This window comes from Azolla caroliniana, unplaced genomic scaffold (assembly GCF_043228905.1).
Source record: "Azolla caroliniana isolate FFs.n. ecotype wild unplaced genomic scaffold, voAzoCaro1.0.p SCAF_20, whole genome shotgun sequence".
Taxonomy (NCBI): domain Eukaryota; kingdom Viridiplantae; phylum Streptophyta; class Polypodiopsida; order Salviniales; family Salviniaceae; genus Azolla; species Azolla caroliniana.
Window position 1 is genome coordinate 14,527,126 of NW_028230455.1, and position 20,771 is coordinate 14,547,896.

General features: G+C 38.0%; 2 protein-coding genes across 3 annotated transcripts in view; one reads left to right on the top strand and one right to left on the bottom strand.

Annotated features, from left to right (window-relative positions):
* LOC147851186 (putative leucine-rich repeat receptor-like protein kinase At2g28990) overlaps positions 1-20,771 on the top strand; it is a 118,040-nt gene that overhangs the window by 22,730 nt on the left and 74,539 nt on the right. The gene's annotated exons all lie outside the window — the stretch shown is intronic.
* LOC147851187 (receptor-like protein kinase At3g21340) lies at positions 8,791-19,120 on the bottom strand. Its single transcript, XM_087335867.1, has 14 exons — positions 18,791-19,120; positions 18,035-18,650; positions 17,396-17,931; positions 17,117-17,258; positions 16,951-17,022; positions 16,537-16,608; positions 16,337-16,408; positions 12,141-12,352; positions 11,755-11,969; positions 10,030-10,153; positions 9,742-9,807; positions 9,486-9,666; positions 9,211-9,349; positions 8,791-9,123 (listed from the first exon to the last, which is right to left on the bottom strand). Exons 1-14 carry the CDS (start codon positions 18,909-18,911, stop codon positions 8,866-8,868), a joined length of 2,826 nt encoding a protein of 941 aa, XP_087191993.1. The 5' UTR covers positions 18,912-19,120; the 3' UTR covers positions 8,791-8,865.

Genomic DNA, 20,771 nt, shown 5'->3' on the forward strand with positions numbered 1-20,771 from the left:
AGATATTGACAAGTCGCGACGTGGTGTTTGATGAAGAACAACCACAGCTAGCTCAGAATAGCGATTCTCAAGTTATCTCATCAACTAAAGAGGTATTTTACCCAATCCCGACGCATTGTCCAGAAAAGGAAACTAAATCATCTTATGGTAATGGCTCACTAGTTCAGCCTATGCCAATCCCACATGTAAAGAAAATACCTAAGTGGGCTCAACAACTCTTCAATGACCGTACTCCTAAAGTTGAGTTTCCTGAAACTTCAACTGATGGATTACGAAGATCAAGAAGAATACAGGAGCAAGGGAGAACCTCTGACCACATTGTCAACATGGCTCTAATGGTGGACATCATCGGCTCAGTGAGTGAGCCGACCTCGGTGGAGGAAGCCATGGCCAAACCAAAGTGGAAAGAGGCGATGAAATCAGAATATGATAGCATCATGAAAAATGACACATGGAGTTGGTAGAGAGGCCAACAAAGAAGAAGGTGATAGGCACGAAGTGGGTGTGGAAAGTAAAGTATAAAGCTGATGGTTCTTTGGAGAAATTCAAGGCCAGGCTAGTAGCCCAAGGATACTTCCAAAGTGAAGGGTTCAATGTACAAAAAACATTTGCCCTGACAGCTCGCATAACAACAATTCGAATGGTCATAGCGTTGGCCACTTCAAGAGGATGGCCGAATTACCAAATGGATGTCAAATCGGCATTTCTGAATGGGCATCTCAAGGAGGAGGTATACGTGATACAACCACCGGGGTTTGAGATGCCGAATTCAGAAAACAAAGTATGCAAGCTGAAGAAGGCGTTGTATGGTCTAAAGCAAGCACCAAGAGCTTAGAACAAGAGGATAGACAGCTTCTTACGATCAATCGACTTTAAGCAATGTGCTTCGAATGCAAGTATGTATGTCAAAATGAAGGACGGGAAACAAGTCATCATCATCATTTACGTGGATGACCTAGTTCTTACTAGTGACCATGAAAAGTGCATTGGCCAAACACAAGAGTGTTTGAAAACTGAGTTTGAAATGACAGACTTGGGGATTCTACACTACTTCCTTGGAATTGATGTTTGGCAAACTTCAGTTGGCATCTTCATGTCACAAAGAAAGTATGCAACAGAGATCTTGAAGACCTTTGGGATGATGGACAGCAAGTCGAAGTCAACTCCAATGGAGTCAAACTACAAACTATCCCAAGAAGACCCATCACCAATGGTTGACATAAGGAAGTATAGACAACTAGTAGGAAGTCTAATTTTCCTATGCAACACTAGGCCGGATATTTGTTTTGCAATTAGTGTGGTGAGTCGATTCAGCAACAAGCCGAAGGAGACTCATTGGAAAGCTGCTCTTCATGTATGTACATTGTGGGTACTTTAAATTACGGAATCTTCTACAAGCCAACAATTGACGAACTTAGTGGGTATTGCGACTCCGATTGGGCTGGAGATAGTGATTCCAGAAAATCAGTTTCTGGATATTGTTTTTCAATAGGTTCTGGAGTTGTTTCATGGAGTAGTAAAAAACAACCAACAGTGGCATTATCTTCAACGGAGGCAGAATACAAAGCAGCATGCATAGCGGCATGCGAGGTAGTTTGGCTAAGAAGAATCCTTACGGATGTGGCATTTCCAATAAGGACGGGAACGGTATTAAGGTGTGACAATCAGAGTTGCATGGCCATTGCCAAGAACCCTGTATTTCATGCACGTACTAAACACATAGAGATTCAATATCACTATGTGCGGGAGCTAATAAATGATGAGATTGTGGAGCTTGAGTATTGTCTGACATCAAAAAATGTTGTGGATATCTTCACAAAGGCACTTGGAGCAGAACAGTTACAACACTACCTTCGACGACTAGGAGTTGGCCCAATTCCAAGTGAACTCAATGGGTTGATCATTGAGGGGGCGTGTTAGATATAATCAATGATCAGCCCCAAGTTGTAAATCTATCCCCATATGTGCTCTTAAAGTGCACATTTTGTGATAGCGCCCCAAATGAGGAGTGACTAGTGTGCAACTCGACCATATGGGTCGATAAGGTGTTAATCTAGGAAACCGTAGATGTGTAGGACACAATGTATTTAGGAACGAGAGAAATAGGTAATAGGATTGTATTATAGATCTAGGTACTAAAGTAAGCTTAACATAAGGATAAAGAAATGAAAGATAGAAAGGAGAAAGAGAAAGAAGGGTGCCGATCCACCCGACCACCCCCGAGCGAAGGGATTGAGACGGACTCGAGCCTCGATCGGCGTCCCATACCACCGCCGTGGCGTCGAGTCGTACCTGGTGCTGGCGCGCTTGCTACAAGAGTTGACCCACCACACGAGTAGAGTCTCGATGTAGTCAAAAGATGATCAAATGAGGGTAGTTAGGCCTCTTATTTATAGCGATACCCAAGGCCCCGAGGCAAGTTCACACTTGACCTAATGGGTTGTCTCAATCCCGAGGATTAAAAGTAATCCTCCCCTTCTTTACACTCTCGTTTAACCCTCACACTTATCCACGTGTATAGAATACTACGGTAAATTCTCAACACGGGATATTAATATTATATGGTCATGCCCGTAACATACTCCCCCTCTTTAAAACATTGCACTCTTGCAATGGAAAGTTAGGGAAATTAGTTCTGAGAGTATTTTCGCGTTCCCATGTGGCATCTTTTATTGATTTATCCATCCATTTTATTTTAAATTCTCGGATTTCTTTAGTACGTAATTTTTTTGTTTTAACATTGAGAATTCTTTCTGGTACATGTGGTTTAGAAGATAATTCTTCAGAAGTAACCAGAGTTTCAGTCGTAACTGTATTGTCGCCAGAACCTAGAAGTTCTTTTAGACGACTCACATGAAAGACTGGATGAATTCCGACACCATCGGGAAGAGCGAGACGATAGGCTGATGACCCAATGCGTTTGAGGATTGTAAAAGGTCCACAAAACCGTGGGGCTAACTTAGCGCACTTACCCGTAGACAGTGTCTTAGAATTGTGAGGTACACGTAAAAATACCTTCTGTCCAGGGTTGAATACACGAGGTTGCCTATGATGATCGGCATAAAAACACGCTCTATCTTGAGCTGTTTTTATATTATCTCGTGCAATATGCAACATATCTTGCATATCCCGAAGAAAGTTTTGCGTACTTCGCAACTCATCATGATGTATATTAACATCAATCGGGGCTCGTGGCTGAAAACCATACATCAACATAAAAGGACTATATCCCGTCGACGTATGCTTGGAGCTGTTATAAGCAAACTCCAAAATTGGGAGATAACGTTCCCATTTTGTTGGTTTTGCACCAACATATGCTCGAAGCATGTCCTCAATAATTTGATTTACTCGTTCTGTCTGTCCATTGGATTGAGGATGATCCGTGGAGCTCATGCTCAACGTAGTTTCTAACTTCTTAAAGACTTGTGTCCAGAAGTCACTAGTAAACTTTGGATCTCGATCACTCACGATATCCATCGGTAACCCATAAAAACGAAACAATTCGTCAACGAATTGGTAAGCCAATTCAGGAGCTGTTACCGTGGTTTTAGTAGCAATAAATCTGGCCATTTTAGTTAGTCGATCAACGACAACCCAAATGGCATCATGACCTTTTTGGGTGCGAGGAAGGCTAACAATAAAATCCATGGATATACTTTCCCACTTATTATTGGGAATGTCCAAGGGATGTAGAAGTCCTGTGGCTTTAAGTCGCTCGGCTTTGTTAACCTGACACTGGTGACATTTAGTCACATAGCTATGTATGTCAGGACGCATCTTAGGCCAATAAAATTGAGTGGAGATGAGAACGAGTGTACGATGTATTCCAGGGTGCCCTACTGAGGGTGCATCATGGCATTCAAAAAGAATCCTCTTTTTGACCTCGGGTAAATCTGGAACACAAACCTTCCCATTACGGTAGAGCAAACCGTTAGCAATGTGGAAGTATTCCTTCGAGGATGTGGTGGTGTCTGTTCCAGACTCAACTCTTGCCCAGTATTTTGCGAAATAACTGTCATCAGGATACTTTCCTCGAAGGTGATCATAAAGATCTGATGATATTGCAGTGAAGCTAAGCATGTTAACTTCACGGATGCGACTTAGTGCATCAGCGACAGTGTTCATGGAACCTTTACGATATCGTATGGAAAAATCAAAGTCCTGGATGAGATCAGCCCATCGTGCCTTACGACCTTTCAGGTCTTGTTGGTCACAAAAATATTTCAAGGACTCGTGGTCCGTAGTTACCACAAAGTGATTTCCATAAAGATAATGGCGCCATGTTTTGAGCGCATGTATAACTGCAAATAATTCCTTTTCTTGAACGGTATACCGACATTGAGCAAAATCAAGTTTCTTACTCTCGAATGCTATTGGTTTACCATCTTGATACAAGACAGCACCTATAGCATAATCGCTTGCATCGGTTTCAACCGCAAAAGGTTTTGAAGGATCAGGTAAAAGAAGTGAAGGAGCCTTGCAAACCAGGTCCTTGAGTTCCTTAAAGGCAAGGTCTAGTGTAGCATTCCACACAATAGGTTTTGTAGACTTACGCATTTGACCTTTTAAAAGATCAGTAAACGGCGTCGTCAATTGGGAGTAATTACGAAGAGACTTTCGCAAAAACCCCACAAAACCAAGGAATGATCGAACTTCTCGAATATTCCGAAGAGTGGGCCAAAGCTTGATTTTCTCAATGCGAGAAGGATCAATTTCAACTCCTCGTTCGGTTATGAGATGTCCTAGATAAGTAATTGATTTCTTGAAGAACTCACATTTTGAGATCTTCGCATAAAACTGTTTGTCACGCAATGTTTGTAAAACAAAGCGGACATGTCTAGCATGTTCTTGTAATGTACGGCTATAAACTAAAATATCATCCAAGAAAATAACGACAAATTTTCCAAGTTGTTCTCGGAAAATGTCATTCATTTCTTGTTGAAAAGTAATCCTCCCCTTCTTTACACTCTCGTTTAACCCTCACACTTATCCACGTGTATAGAATACTACGGTAAATTCTCACCACGAGATATTAATATTATATGGTCATGCCCGTAGTCTCACGTTGTAGACTAATGACACGTGCCTCAAGAGCACTCTGAGATTGCCGAAGTTCGGTCATCTGTTGAGCGGTGAAACTAAGGTATTGGGTTATTTGTGCCAAATACATCTCAGTGGACATTTGTCCAGGAGGATTCCCTTGAGTTCCTTCCGCTTGAGCGGATGACATCGGGTCGTTAATTTGAGCCATTAAAGATTATTTCTGGAAAAGAAATAGGATAAGGTCAGAGATATAGTCATAACATCATGTCGTGATGTAAACATATCATGGGCGAGCATTAATCGATATCATTATCTCACGTCAATACCCCTCTAGACGTATGAGATGAGGTTCAAGATCAGGTTACTATGGTAACACAAAGGTGTTTTAAAAACCATGGGGGTGACAAATAAATGTCTTTCCCTGATCTCTATATCGATTTTTTTATGGTGGCTCCCCGAGGCTCAACCATGTATGTTCGCGTCATGAATAGTTTATACACGAAAAAAATGTTAACAATAAACTATGTTTCGGTGCCCACATAAGTGGTTTCGGCTCTTTAAGTCCTATTACGAGGACCCCGAGGTGCACTTAGACCTTAAGTCTAAACATGTGTTATAGTCATATGTATCAAGGATGTTGTATGGTCTTGGTCATATTTGAACTCGAGACCTTGAGAACAAATACATTAAACACTTGAGCCAACCAAGTAAGTTGCTCTTCTCGAATGCTTAATGTTTGATGCGTATAAGAGATATGCGAGGCAATTGATCATATATGTTTTTTTAAAAGAACATATATGTCAAGGGTCCTTATTTCGCCCTCATTTACCAAAACTATGTTGGTACGTTACCTAACCTCAAGTCTCGTAATTACGATGGCATACGCCAAAGTGCAACCTAATGGTGAAGCCAAATGAGCCCTTGTTTCGTAGTAGGCTCACGTGGGCCATCACATGGTCACGTCATTACGAATGCCTCTCGTAAGAACGAGCTCATGGTGGCATCGTATCCATGTAACGAGGGAGGGATGTTGGATACGTGCGTCATTGGAGCGACCTCACTTGAAGTGGGTCAAGCCCTACGTACTCAACATCATTATGGCTATTGGCGTTTCTTTACGTAACGAAATCGAGGTCATCAACGGGGTTATCAACAATAAAAAATTGTTGAAAAAGGGATGGTGACAACACCATTCTCACAAAAATGTGAGGACGGCCACCAACATCCTTTTCCCGACAAGGACAACTTTCGATATAATCACGTAATAACGAATATACACATATGTTTACTTATCACATATATACGATCAAATACGTATATATGTGACCACATATGCCTATATTAAACATATCGTTATATTAAATAGCCACAAATGATGTGATCGAGATACGTAATCGAGGTATATACCTCTACGCACACGAAACATCCACAAATAAGAGATCATCGTAATACGCAATGGAGGTATTGACCTCTTATGCATACGAGACCAAACGCATATCGTTTACAACAAATCAAGGTATTAAACTCATACGCAAACGTAACATATGTTCGTGAACGTAATACGTAATTGAGGTATTAACCTCGTACGCATACGACACTCATCACATATTATTAATATGTCAAACGAGGTATTGACCTCGTGCACATATGTAAACGTTTTAGATAATCAATTAAAGACCACTACAACATCATTGACTTAATGAAAAAAATTACATATAAACTAAACACATGATTAGATGGGAGAAGAGAGAATAGAAAGAAAAATTATGGAAAGAGTTACCGAAGTTCTTTGTTGATCGTTGTCTGGATCAAGGCCAACCGCACAACGATCGATCAGCATCAATCAAAAGACAAATGAAAAACAAAGAAACATTAGTACAAAAATCTGATACCAAATATTATAGATCTAAGTACTAATGTAAGCTTAACATAAGGATAAAGAAATGAAAGATAGAAAGGAGAAAGAGAAAGAAGGGTGCCGATCCACCCGACCACCCCCGAGTGAAGGGATCGAGACGGACTCGAGCCTCGATCGGCGTCCCATACCACCGTCGTGGCGTCGAGTCGTACCTGGTGCTGGCGCGCTCGCTACAAGAGTTGACCCACCACACGAGCAGAGTCTCGATGTAGTCAAAAGATGATCAAATGAGGGTAGCTAGGCCTCTTATTTATAGCGATACCCAAGGCCCCCAGGCAAGTTCACACTTGACCTAATGGGTTGTCTCAATCCCGAGGATTAAAAGTAATCCTCCCCTTCTTTACACTCTCGTTTAACCCTCACACTTATCCATGTGTATAGAATACTACGGTAAATTCTCACCACGGGATATTAATATTATATGGTCATGCCCGTAACAGATTGGCTAATCAAGTCAACTAGAATATTTTGTGGGCAAGTTACGATGTACTTAGTCTTGAAGTATGCGGCGTTGACTTCAAGATAAGTACTATCTAGCACTAGCCTGTACCTAGGGAGTTGGTCATATTAAATGACAAGTCAGTTGACAGAAAAGGAATATCTCCACTACTATCAACCGACTTGCACATTTAATGTTATACTTAGACCAAACATAGAAAGCAATCTACTTTCTTTTCACAGTTGTTGGCTTGATTATCAATCCCCACTAATTTTGTAGTGAGATGGTCCATATCCTATCTAAGCTCTAAGGTGTGTGCATGGGAAAAACTACCATTGTGAGCTACTCTCATATGTAATAGAAGTTTTGTTTTCATATATCCCATCTCTGTAGTTGTAACTCTATATAGCTATCTAATCGATTCTCAATATTTCTAACAAATGTTTGTGTGTCAAAAGTATTATGTCAAGGTGGGTATCGACACATAATCTAACCAAAACCATTATTGAGGGAGAGGAGAATAGTAGGGTTCCAGTCTCACATAATATGTCAAGATGGGTATCTCCAAATAATCTAAACAAAACCATTAATGAGTGAGAGGAGAATAGTAAGCTTTGTCCTAGTCTCAAGCAAGTGGATAGCAAACCATGTCAAAATTTATTGTGAATGTGTGCGTCATCTCAAAAACTACAATGCTATGGGGTTTCCTCGTTGATCGATTGAAAAATACGGTCCTACAAATCATTTACCATACCTCGTGAGTCATGACTCAAAGTGGAAGGAGGTTAAAGATGTTTGCACTTTGTTGCTATAACTTATAGGATATAGGGGCATGCTAACTTCCTGTCCAATGCTAATCTATTGTTAAGGTGTGAAGCTATTATGTTCTTTGAATTGTGAACATCTATTTTATCATTCCTTTAATATTGAAATTAAGATATCGATCTCTATAATTGAGAATTTCTATCCAATTAAGTGTTATAACTCAATCGTTGGTTCCTATCCAATGTTAGATTTACTTGCAACATAATGGAGCACTGTAGTTTCTATCTAACTAATTATTTTAGTTGCTACCTAAGAAATTCTTTTAATTCAATCCATTTGGTTGTTATATCTACCTACGCAATTTAAATTTTAGTTTAATTTCTATGATCATCCTTCTTTTTCCTCTACGGTTTGTTGGTGGAAAAGCTAAGCTATTCAATCAGTGCACGTATCTAAATTGATATAACGTAAAAAGTAAAGTATCTTTTTGAGCGTTTATTCACTTAGTTTTATATTAGAAACAATATTTTTATTCATGAAAATACATGGTAAAAAATAAAGTATCTTTTTGTGCATTTATGTATGTACTTAGTTTTTATTTACAATATTACATGCTTGACCATGGTTGAAAGAAAGAACATTATTATATCAAGCAAATTGCTAGATACAGCTAAGTTTTGGTACTTCTCCACATTTTTCTTCATCGAACTTGCAAATTTGAATATATTAATGACATTTCATTAGTGGTCATTGGCATGGATTCGTAATTTGATTCCATTCTTATGGCCTCCCCTAGGTCATTACAAACACTATCCATTGTAGGTCTCTTTATTCCTTCAAATTCGACACATGCCATGGCGATCTCTGCCACTTTCCATACAGAAGACACATTATACTCATTTTCAAATCGTTTATCCACAACATTTTCTATCATTCCTCTGTCGTATGAAGGTTTTACCTGTGTAGCAACAAAAAATTTATAAGTTTACTGAAACTTTAATATTTAATAAGACATAAAAATGTCTCAAGTGGTTTGTTATCATACCCAGTCTATGATGTGCATATCTTCAGTTTTTGTTTCTGGATCTTTAAGAATGGGTCGTTGTCCACATAAAGCTTCAAGGAGAACCACCCCAAAACTATATACGTCAACTTTTTCTGTCAATTGTAATTTGGATGCATACCTATGTCATAAAAAAACTTTTGAAGATAAACATAAATTGACTATGATCGAGGAAGTATGACTAAGATAATAAAGAGGTAGGTTATTAATGGTGTTAAAAAACAACTAGTTATCACAATCATGAACTCAAATCTTACTCGGGATCTATGTATCCTGGAGTACCAACAAGCCTTGTTGTTGGATTATCACCATTACTGGATGTAAGTTTTGATATTCCAAAATCAGACACCTTCCCTTCTAGATTCCTGGATAATAAAATATTACTACTCTTCACATCTCTATGAATTATATTGCATCCGTAGTGTAGATATGCAAGGCCTACACACATAAAAAAAAATTATTTCAACATAAATTATTTTCATAATTTATATGTTAATAAAAAAAATTTGTTACCTTGTGCTGCATCAGATAAAATTTGTAATCTCTCACGCCATCTCAAAGTTTCTGATGCATTTCTTCCTTTTAAATTGGGAACAAAAATATATTATTAGATGGAAAAGAACCTTTAATTAAGTGTTTTTTATGTAGACTAGGTCTTTTTAGTCTTATGTGTATAGAAAACTATTCCAGTTTTTACCATATATTAGAAATCTAGTGCATTGAAGGACATTCTAATGCCACCATGAATCTAATACATTATGAGAGATTTTAATAAAGTAGTCATCATTTTTAAAATCTTACTTGAAAGCGCATCATGCAATGAGCCATTTGACATAAATTCATAAACCAGCACCAATGATTTCTCTATGGAATAACCCACAAATCCGACAAGGTTCCTATGATGAACACGAGATAGGAGAGTGACCTGGGATTCAAGAAGGAAAAGATAATTTCACAAAAATGTGAAGGTAACACATGTTAACACACATACAATAAAAATAACTTAAAACTATTTGAAATTTACAATAATTAAATAATTAATGATTGCAACAAATCATACATTGATAATGCATAGGCTTTTCGGATATCCCTAAATTTAAGCCACTAGAAGATGTTATTTTAGATAAGAATATCGTAACGTTTAATATGTAATCTTATACATACTTGCATTAATGCAACATTCCACAATATTAAGGATATCCCTAAACTTAAGCCACTAGAAGATGTTATTTTAGCTAAAAATATCGTAACGTTTAATATGTAATCTTTTACATACTTGCATTAATGCAACATTCCACAATATCAATAATATCCTCGAGCGTTAAACATGATAACCCCCGTGTGATCGCAATGTGGCTATTATGCATGATAGCCAAATGGCAGCCATATGTGAATTCAACATTACTATATACAATAATACATATACATTATTTTCATTGTTTAACCATTTGGTTTCAATGCCAATTTTCGAGACATTCTTGTAAATATTGTCCTCTTGTTCATAATACAAACTCCTTTCCTAGCTCATCTTACTCACTTTTCTTCTTCCTTTCCTTGTTTATGGCTCTTGATAATTTAAAGTAAAATACTTGTGTGTCTTATCATAGTTAATGTGGCTAACAACTAAATTTGTAGCACTAGATAAATAAAATTAATGATTCTTGAGAACATGCAACAATTGAAGGCTAAGATGCAACAACATAAGTTATCTCATGAATTCAATCTCCTCGTGAGAATAGACTAGGAATCAATTACAATTTCAAGGATATTGTTTAATCGAGTGCACCACTAATTCATTTAAAGAGTTAAGCCATGATCTCATATCCTCCATTTAACTCGGCAAATTTGTTTTTGCCTAATGAGATTAATCAACATCTTGGATATAATCTATCTTAGAATGCTTCAACCAAACATGGTCATATGAATAAGGTATAATATGTTCCAAAAAAATTGTTCTTTTAAAGCTATCCCGAGTAGTTTCCTACCTACAAGTTGGTTTTGGGTAAACTTCATCAAAATACATTGGTTTCTTCCTTCGAGGATTTGGGATTGAAGTAGGGACCTAGTTGATGGGGTTTGCTTGTTAATTACGTATTTTGATCTATTAATCACCATGCCCATGATGTTCTTGAGAGAGATTGAGTGTGGAATCCTTTGAGGACATCACACATCTAAATTGCTTCTAGATGGACTAATGTCCCAACAAGGGGAAAATGGTAATTGTTCATGTAGGTTAAGTGTTTTCTCAAAATTGATGATCTCCGAGGAGCTAAAAAATCCTCTTGGTGGCAAAATTCATTAGGAATTATCTTCTTTGTATTCTTTTCTTAGGCCATTTAAGTTATTGTAGGGAAAATCTCATCTAGGATATTTGATACCATAAGCTTTTGGCCAAAACCTTTAATTTGACAACCCTATTATAACTAGGAAAGAAAACAAGATCCTAAATGCATAACATGCAAGAAACATTTTGTTGGAATTTGACAAAACGAAGTAAACACATATAAATGAAAAGAAATCAAATACCTCGTTGAGAAATTCTTGTGGCCCTTGTTGTGAAGTGTTCGATAGAACTTTAACGGCTACATCTACACCATTTGGGAGGTTTCCCTTATATACTAAGCCAAAGCCACCCCCACCAAGGACCTTCGAGAAATTATTTGTTGAAATTTGGATATCTTGATAAGTGAATTGTTGTGCAACACTAGTGGCATTTATAAGTTCTTCTTTCTTAACATTAACTATAGATAAAATAAAATCATTTGTAAGCTTCCCTTAAAAATTTGATTGTGAAATACATTTTAAACCATTATAAGTATATTAAACCTAAATATAGACAAAGAATCATTTGTATAAATAAAACCTAAGTGTGAATGAACAACCATACCACTAAGAACAATTAAACAACATACCTTTAGGATCAAATGAGTCACGTGTATGATTCTTTCTCCATCTAAAGGTGCATAGAATTATTATTATTATAATCATAATGAAACATAGTATTGCCCCAACACTTCCTCCAATAATGTAATGAATATGTTTGTGGTACTCATTTAATGAGGTTGACAAACTTCCGCAAGTAGAATTACTAGCACCACAATAAAGGTTACTATTTCCTTCAAACCTGTAAATTCAAAATTTCAAACATGTTCATGCATTTCCTTTTTAACTATAATAAAATGTATGACTTTATACAATTGATATACAATAAATTATGCTTGCTAGTTTTTTCAATCTATGCATATTTCATATATAATCCACAAATTCATATAAGAAGACCAACACTAGTAAAAACTTGAGTATTATGCAATATAATTCCAAATGCTTTGACTTTTGTACTAAACTATATTTATGATTTTGCATGTTAAACAATATTATTGACTTCTTGAGTTTATACCATTGTTTATCTTCTTGTCCTAGAATGATTGTTTGTACCTCGTAATTATGACCGCCGAAAGAGCTAACATACTCGCACATGTTAGCACCTAAACATCTAACTATTCGTAGGACAATAATCTAGTACTTAGATGTGGATTAATCACATGCTTGGTATCACCATACTATACTAATCATACACCATATTATATCGTTCCCACGTGAGGGCTCACTTACCCGATGAGAATAAACATTTATCTTTTCCCTTGTGGCTTGCATGCATGGGTTTTATAGTTGAAAGGTAAACAAACTACAACCAATGTATATGAATGGCTTTTATATCTAAAAGGGAATCAGACTACAAGCAATGTGTATTTACTTCTATACTGAAAGAGATGTGATGGATGGAGTAGTTAGTTCCAAAACACTAAGGGAGTGGGTTGTTGTGTGAGGAGAGAGAAAGCAGAAAAAACTATAGCCGCTTAGAGTGACTTTTAGGTCATTTTGGCAATGTTCATGTTCACATACTGCCAATGACCAATAATAATACCCCTCAAATTGGGCTTTCATATGGAAGTGTCAAAATATACTAAAACAAGAGAGTCCTTTGGGCCTTTATCCCCAAGATATCCTACCCTAATTAATGTTTAAAATATTGGATCTCCCTAAAGGGGTTTCTTTCCAACCACAACTCCCGACTCTCTACTCCTTTATATCCATGTACATATTTGCAAGAGTGGCCTACATTTCATTAGCATGTATTTTGGTCGAGGAAATTGTAGGTGCCTATTCATGTTGCCATCAATGAATGTTGGACACTGCAAAACACCACCTTGTCCTTTGAATTAGCTATTCAGGCATTATATAACATTTTCTTAGAAGTTATACCACTGATTTCTTCTAGATTGTTTTGACAACCCCAATTAAAATGAGTCAAAAGGGAGGTTGTATGTACCATGTATAAACATGTGGACAAAAGAAGTGTGAAAGGTTGGAATAAAATATCAAGGAGCATAAATCATGCAAATACACTCTAAGCAACCTTGTAAATAAGATCATTGAATGTTGTGCTTATTTTACAATAATTCCACTAAGACTCATAATGGTGGGGTAATGGCATAATGGGGCATAGACTAGAGGTCATGTTCGCTCATGACCACTAAGCTCACCAAATTGAGTGACCCATTCTAACTACACCAAAACAATGATGATTAAAAAAGGGCTTAAACTCCTTTTCCTACCTTGATAAATTAACTAGGTGAACATAATAACCCTGATGGACATTGATGCAATGATTATAATCCTTTCCTTCAAAATGTGGGTTACCTTTCAACATTGCAATGATACTCTATGAGAATTTGAAGGTACAACACCCAATTCTCTATGTTCATTTTTGTTTCAAATGAAACGATGCAGGAAAAACCTTTGTCCATGCAAGAATAATGCCTCCAAGAGGATTATATGAATCTTATATCTCAAGAAAAGGTTTGTGCCAAGAAATCAAGTTCATGGTACCACCTAGTACCCATGCAATCTATTTTCAAACGAGTGATGCATGTTGACGAGAATGATTAGGGAGGCATTTAGGGAACACCTAAGGAGGCCTAACTTTAGACCAAGACCCTAGGCCGAAATGAAAATTACATGTGCAATTAGGATAGAATCAAATACACCTACTTACAATACCATCCCTACACATGCACAAAGGTGAACCAAAATAGCCAAGTGGGTTAATGTACATTGAGTGAACGACGAACGAGAGGGAAAGGGCAATGAATCAACATGCAACATGACTTTACAAAGGCAAACAGAAATAACTGAGTGAGTTAATATACATGGAGTCATAGAGAAAAGAGAGGGAAATGGCACTAAAGCAACATGATGTGTTTGGAAATGATTAACGATTGCATAATGTTGCCATAAAGGTATAACCTAGAACTTTTTGTTTCCCTAATGATTGCAAGATCCGTGCTGCAACTAAATCATGTGGGTAACACCACATGCTAAATAATCACCCTCACAAGGATGTTCAGCTTTGCACCATGCATGAGTCGGAGGCTTTAGCATAAGGAAACCAAATCTTGATAAAACCTTGAAAGGGGGTTGACAAGAATAAAAGACCGTCGATCCCTTAGACATGAACTTGAAGCCATTATACCGACATGCCATATAGTGAATTGGAACAATTGGTTAAAATGTGAGTGTGTCATTATATGAACATGCCATTCAGTGAATTGGAACAAATGGTTGAAGTGTGGGCGCCCAAATGAGTTACTTCCGTATAGGAAATGTTCAAGCTCAATGATAGATAGCAAAAGAGAACGTCAAAGTACACCTACTCCCCAACCAAGGGTTACCACCAATTGCATTCGCCACAATGTCGAGGTGTTTCAATTGGAGCTGCACCTATGGATCCTACCAATCATGGAACAAGAGATATTATCACAAATTGACCGACAGGTATCATGAGTACTTTCGAATCCAAACACGTTAATCTAAGCAAACTTGTTCCTCTTGCTGACAACTAGGAGAAGGTTGCGTAAATCATAGGACCTTTGTTGTTCGAGAGTATGTTAACTAGTAGTGCCAAGTGAGCGTCCATTTATGATATCTAGTTTTACCATGTTTTTTGCTAGTTATTTTCGAGATACACCTCCTAAATCTCCCTATTTTGTTTCCACCTTTTCCACCTTTTGAATTCCTTTTCACTTTTTCCCTACTCATTGTTGTCACTTCAATTATTTCCATGCCTTCATTCTTTTCATTCTCCTCATCTTTCTTGGATTTCCCACCACACTTCCATAGCTTTCTCTTTTCCTTCCATTGTAACTACATTGCTCCACTCTTCCCCATCTAATTCCTCGTACCCAATATCCTTCTCCCATTCCTTGCAACAACCCCTCGGGAGCTCCTTATCATCACGAGTTTTTCATCGACTAGGCCCTTGTGATGGCGACCCACTTTCATACCACAAGAGCACGCGACCGACCATGCACCATATTGATTACCCCGCTCAAGGACTTGGATAAACTCATGCTTTGTCTCAATTGAGATTACATGAAAGTTTGATTAGACCCAGCGTTGAATTACATGAGTGGCGATTGCTCCATGATGACCCAATTTCCACAAAGGGTTGAATTGTATGAATTAGGCAGCAATGGCTAATCTTGGACTTCTTACTGGCTTCTTAGTATGATTGATATTTAATGTGTCAAAAAAGTACAAACTGAGTCCAATAAGGAAATGGATATCAATTTTATACTATGAGGACTAGGCGGGGGAGGGTGTTCCACTTCCATATGATAATTCAATCCACATAATTTGAGGCTAATTCACCAAATTATGGAAATTTTGCTGTCTTATGGCCCATGTTCAATTTGATTTGAATTATAATGCTAGAAGAGAAGTGTATTAACAATGAATTAGACATTTTCCAAGTCGATTACTGTTTGATTTACATTCTTGTTTAGGGTTGGCTGCTATATTCTGGCATTCCTACAGACCAGACGTGTGAGAAACTCCTGGAGAAGTGTAGGATTACGAGAAACATTAACACTAGCAAAATGTCAGGCATTTTGACCGTTTTGCAGGAATGTCAATATTTTCTCCAAACATTTTTTGTACATTGACATTTCCTTCCTGTACTTATTTCTAACTAGATTGAATTGTCGAAAATAACAGATTTCTTGGTGACTAAAGTAAGGCTCACGATCATTTAAAAGACTCGACATACCTGAAATCTAGCCCTTCTTTTTGTAGTAATGCCGGTGGTATCGTCCCACTAAAGTGATTGTTTGCCAAGTTACTAGGCCAACGTTTAAAAACAGCGAACAACATTAAACAGATTCATAGTAAATCGAAATTTGAGTGTACGAGCTAAGGTTTCATGTGCATTTTGATGGGAGAAAAACAATTCGACATTTTCATACTTACAGGTATATTAATCTCGTCAAATTTGAAAGCGAGTCAGGGATTTCACCGCTCAAATTGTTGTTGCTTAAATCCCTGCATTATTGTTACATCTTCTATTTACTTTGGTAAATCTGAGAGTGAAGCATTCATGGATTGAACGGTTCAAATTATATCCTCTAAATGATTTTCCTAAAAGGTTTACAAAGATAGTCTCCCAATGATTTATTTATGCAAGTGCCATGGGGCTTTCAGTTCTAGTTTTTGGCATTAGTGTAGGGTTGAATTTCTATAAAGTTTGGCAAACCTCCTTGCAACTTATCATGATCAAACAAACTATGCATGACAAAACAGTGACATACTTCCTATTTATTTCTTCGACAGGATGAATGATTATACAAGTACTTATCATACATCCAATTAGTGAGATCATCTTACAATATAACAAGTTCATTCAGCCTACTGATGCTGCTGGGAAGAGTTCCCATTAAACCATAATCAGATAGGGATCTGCATGAATATGAAACAAGAGCACGATGAGATTAATACAATCCCGTATCATTCCATATAATCATGATGTCCAAGAAACTCTAACTTCAAATACATCTTTGTTACTCGAGGTAGACTTTGGTTCGTATCGTCACAATCGATCCACGGGTACTCGTATAGTCGTGGCAAGCATGGGTCGCCAATAAAGTTTAGTAAGCTAGGAAATGTACTGCTGATTAAATCTCGTATAGCCAGAACTGTAGTTGATAATTGCAAAGGAATAGGGTGTATTAAGCAGCTAAGATTCATGACATGCAGTTATAGGTTATAATGTTCATAACTAATCATTGTAGTCTAGTCAATGTGGATGCTAAGGGGGCAGCATTGGACCTACCGTCAGTAGAGGAGGTGGGACTAGTGTCATTCATGGGGTTATCGAACAGCTGCAAGATTTCGACTGCGGCTATGGCAGGACCATAGAGTGAGCCAGGCAAGGCTTGAGTAGCATTAATTACAATGTTGTCTGTGTAAGGTCCCAAGGGTTTACTACTGTTTGGGTTGATCTCAACCCCTTTATAGAGGCTAGACGCTAATTTGAAGATGTCGACGGCATGGTGAAAGAGCTCCTGATTTATGGTCACGTCGAACACACGCCTGCCGGTGCCATTGCAATGTGAATCGGACTCGAAGAACCATAAGACCACGTAGTAACTGTGGCTGCCGATCCATGTGCCACTATTCAATGTATACTGTTGTTCCTTTACATCATAGGTACTATTGGTGTTTGCTATCCAACTGCTCTGCATGACGGCTTCCGGAGGGAGACCAGAAAGCCCACCTACTCGCACCGGTTCGGTCGTCTCCACTGTATGAACATTTAGCGAATATGGATTACTCCACCACAACCTGTCAATGGTGTCATATGGATACCTGTCCCACATGAAAGAAACCGTCTTAAGACTTTTTAAGTGTGTCTCTCCATCCATCTTTCATTTCATAAGGATGGTGTTGGAACTGAGATTTAATTACTCACCTTACTATGGTTGGGTGGATCGAATCTGTGGAATTGAAGTATTTCCGATCCACTGCTCGCAATGCAATGTTAGAAGCATTGATGAACTTCACCGAGCTCATATTCGATGGCAGCGGACGCAACTCCAAGGAGTTTATGAAGGGCGGATCGCTACTGCCTGATGCAGCCGACAGACACACGGACACAGACGAGCTTCCGGTGAGTGCGCGGACATACATCTCTTCGAACCATGGATTGAGCTGAGGCAAATCAATGAGAATCTCCACGCCTTCATATGTGTCCACGATCATGTGGAAGCTAATCTGATTGCGTGTGCGTATCGCATAAAACAGGGCGGTCGATGGGCCATACCAAAAGGAAGCACGGATCAAGTAGTAGTTTCCGGCTATGGCGGGCAGGGTGTAGCAGAACTTGCTCTGGTTCATGGCCTTATTAGCGAGGAAATATCGCAGCGTGGTCAAATGTACCAGATCACCTGTCATGGTAGTGGGTGGGTTCACTAAACGGGTGAAGGACCACTTCTTAATCTCTGGCCACTTCAGTGTGTCCGACGTCCAATTTATCATGTCGTCGCTTGTGTAATTTTCCTCTCCCCCACAATCGATACTTAAGAACCCTAGAGCAACATAAACTTGTCAGAAGCATTATTGAATGAATTAAGATCCTACAAATGAAATCTAGAGACCATACACATCTTTGGATTAGTGTATATGTATATCAATCAAACTGAGCTTTAATTTATATATATACACCCACCGGGTTCTTGAGCCATCGTGCAGTAAGGGAGGAGTATCTCATTGGTGGTAACTAGAACCACAATTAATAGAAGAAGAACATTAATCCATGTACAATCTGGGCTACCAGAGAGTGAGACCATTTGGTTAGCGGTGGCAATGGAATGGAAGATTAGCTATGGATGCAAATAGATCATTCCGAGAACTAATAATGGGGGATTTCACCTTCTTCTTCGGACATAGAAACAGCTATTGAAGTGTCCATTGCCCCCACAAAAGCTTAATTTAAGAAGAAGAGAGAGTAGGTCAGTCAAAAGAGAGTATGACAGAAATGAAGGAATCCATTCGCACCATGAGAAGCTCTTATGGTTTTTTCTCTATTCTACACACACACACTCTCTCTCTCTCTCATACTTTCCCAAAACACGACCAATGGGGGACTTAAGTCCATCATATCTGCAGTGAAGTGAACTGACCCATTGAAGAAGAATATTAAAAGAACTATGTAGTTTTGATTAAAGGAAGTATTTCTAGCCAAAATCAGAACTGGTTTTGGCACCCTGATCAAGATAACAATCAAGATAAGGCTAAGGTTGCCCTATTGCTTTTGTTCTTCAGTTCACAAAACGCCTCACTCTGCCTTATTTTGACAGGTGTATTTATTTTGGCTTGTTCAAACAAACTAAAAATCAACAATTCTGGAACTCGTTATATGTTCTATAATTTGATTTTTTTGTAAACATATTGGTATGTTTCTCTGTATATTTATCTTTTTGAACAGCCCCACATAACCTACATAAGGAAGGCAGGCCACTTGATTGATTGGTTCCATAAGGGCACATCTAGTGATTTTGGGATGAGCCAAAACTTCTCAAAATAAAAGCTTGCCTTTATGTCTGTGTCAAGAACATTAGAATGAGTACAATCTTAGGTGAATTGTTGTGTAAAGATGTGTTACTGCATGCTCGCCTAGATGTAGAATGTTGGGTAGGAGGATAGGGTCTACTTACTACATAATATTATTGTCATCAAAATCAGAGGCATAAATTTATTAAGAGAACTTGATGGGATAGCATTAGAGTAATAGAATTTGAGAGAGCCTGAGTTTGATCCTCGCCATGGCCCCCATGTCATTGATCTGCTTGTCAATGATGTTAAGCCAAAGAGCCTCTTAAGACATTAGTTACGAGGATAAAGACAAAGTAATACTTTTCTTTTTCTTCTATATAAAGTATTGTATGATTTAGTGTGTGTGATATTACATTTTAGTTGTTACATTAGGTTCTTCCATTGTAACAGTCTTTTCAAAATGAAGTATAACTTGTTCTGCATTGTTATTGAATCTCTCTCTCTCTCTCTCTCTTTCTCTGTCAATCCCTTCCATTGTGTTCTAGTTTTTCCTACAGAACCCCTCCACCGATCCTAGGCTCGGCAACAACGTTGTTGGGAGCCGATTACTTATGCCCTCTGCAGGATAGAAATCCAAAGTTTACCCTTTAATTCATTATTTTCTGTTACTTGTCTTTCCCTCTTTATTTCCCTTCTCTCTGTTTTATTTTATCATTACCTCCTTCTGAAATCTCCATATTTAGTTTCCATCTTGTACTTACAGTTGTTTCCATCCTTTTCCCATCTTCACCTTGTAAATCTGCCATACCATCAATTTCTTCCATTTAGTGCCAGCTACCTCTGCTCTAAATGAAGGAACAGTGTTAGGCTGCTCTAAATGAAGGAACAGTGCTAACTAGATGAAGAAGAGGTGTGGCAGGGGTTTCCGATGCAATCAATCTCCCATCTTTCAAAATAGGGAAACTTGGAAGTTCTTCTATTTACCAGAATGCCCCTGGAAGTTCCAAATTTACCAAACTACCCCTATGTCCAAAAAATTACACTTTATAAAGTAATTATACACTCAAATCTACAAGCCCTATTTACCAAAGATGGAAGAAATGGACCCGAACTAGCCCTATGTATCAAAGATTTGAGTGTATAATTACTTTATA

Coding starts and splice junctions, on each gene's coding strand:
- LOC147851187 (XM_087335867.1), bottom strand. CDS start 18,911: ATGGTCTCACTCTCTGGTAGCCCAGATTGTACATGGATTAATGTTCTT. Junction 16,609..16,950: donor CTGAATGAACTTGTTATATT/GTAAGATGATCT, acceptor ACAATAATGCAG/GGATTTAAGCAACAACAATT. Junction 9,350..9,485: donor CCAGGATACATAGATCCCGA/GTAAGATTTGAG, acceptor TTTATGACATAG/GTATGCATCCAAATTACAAT.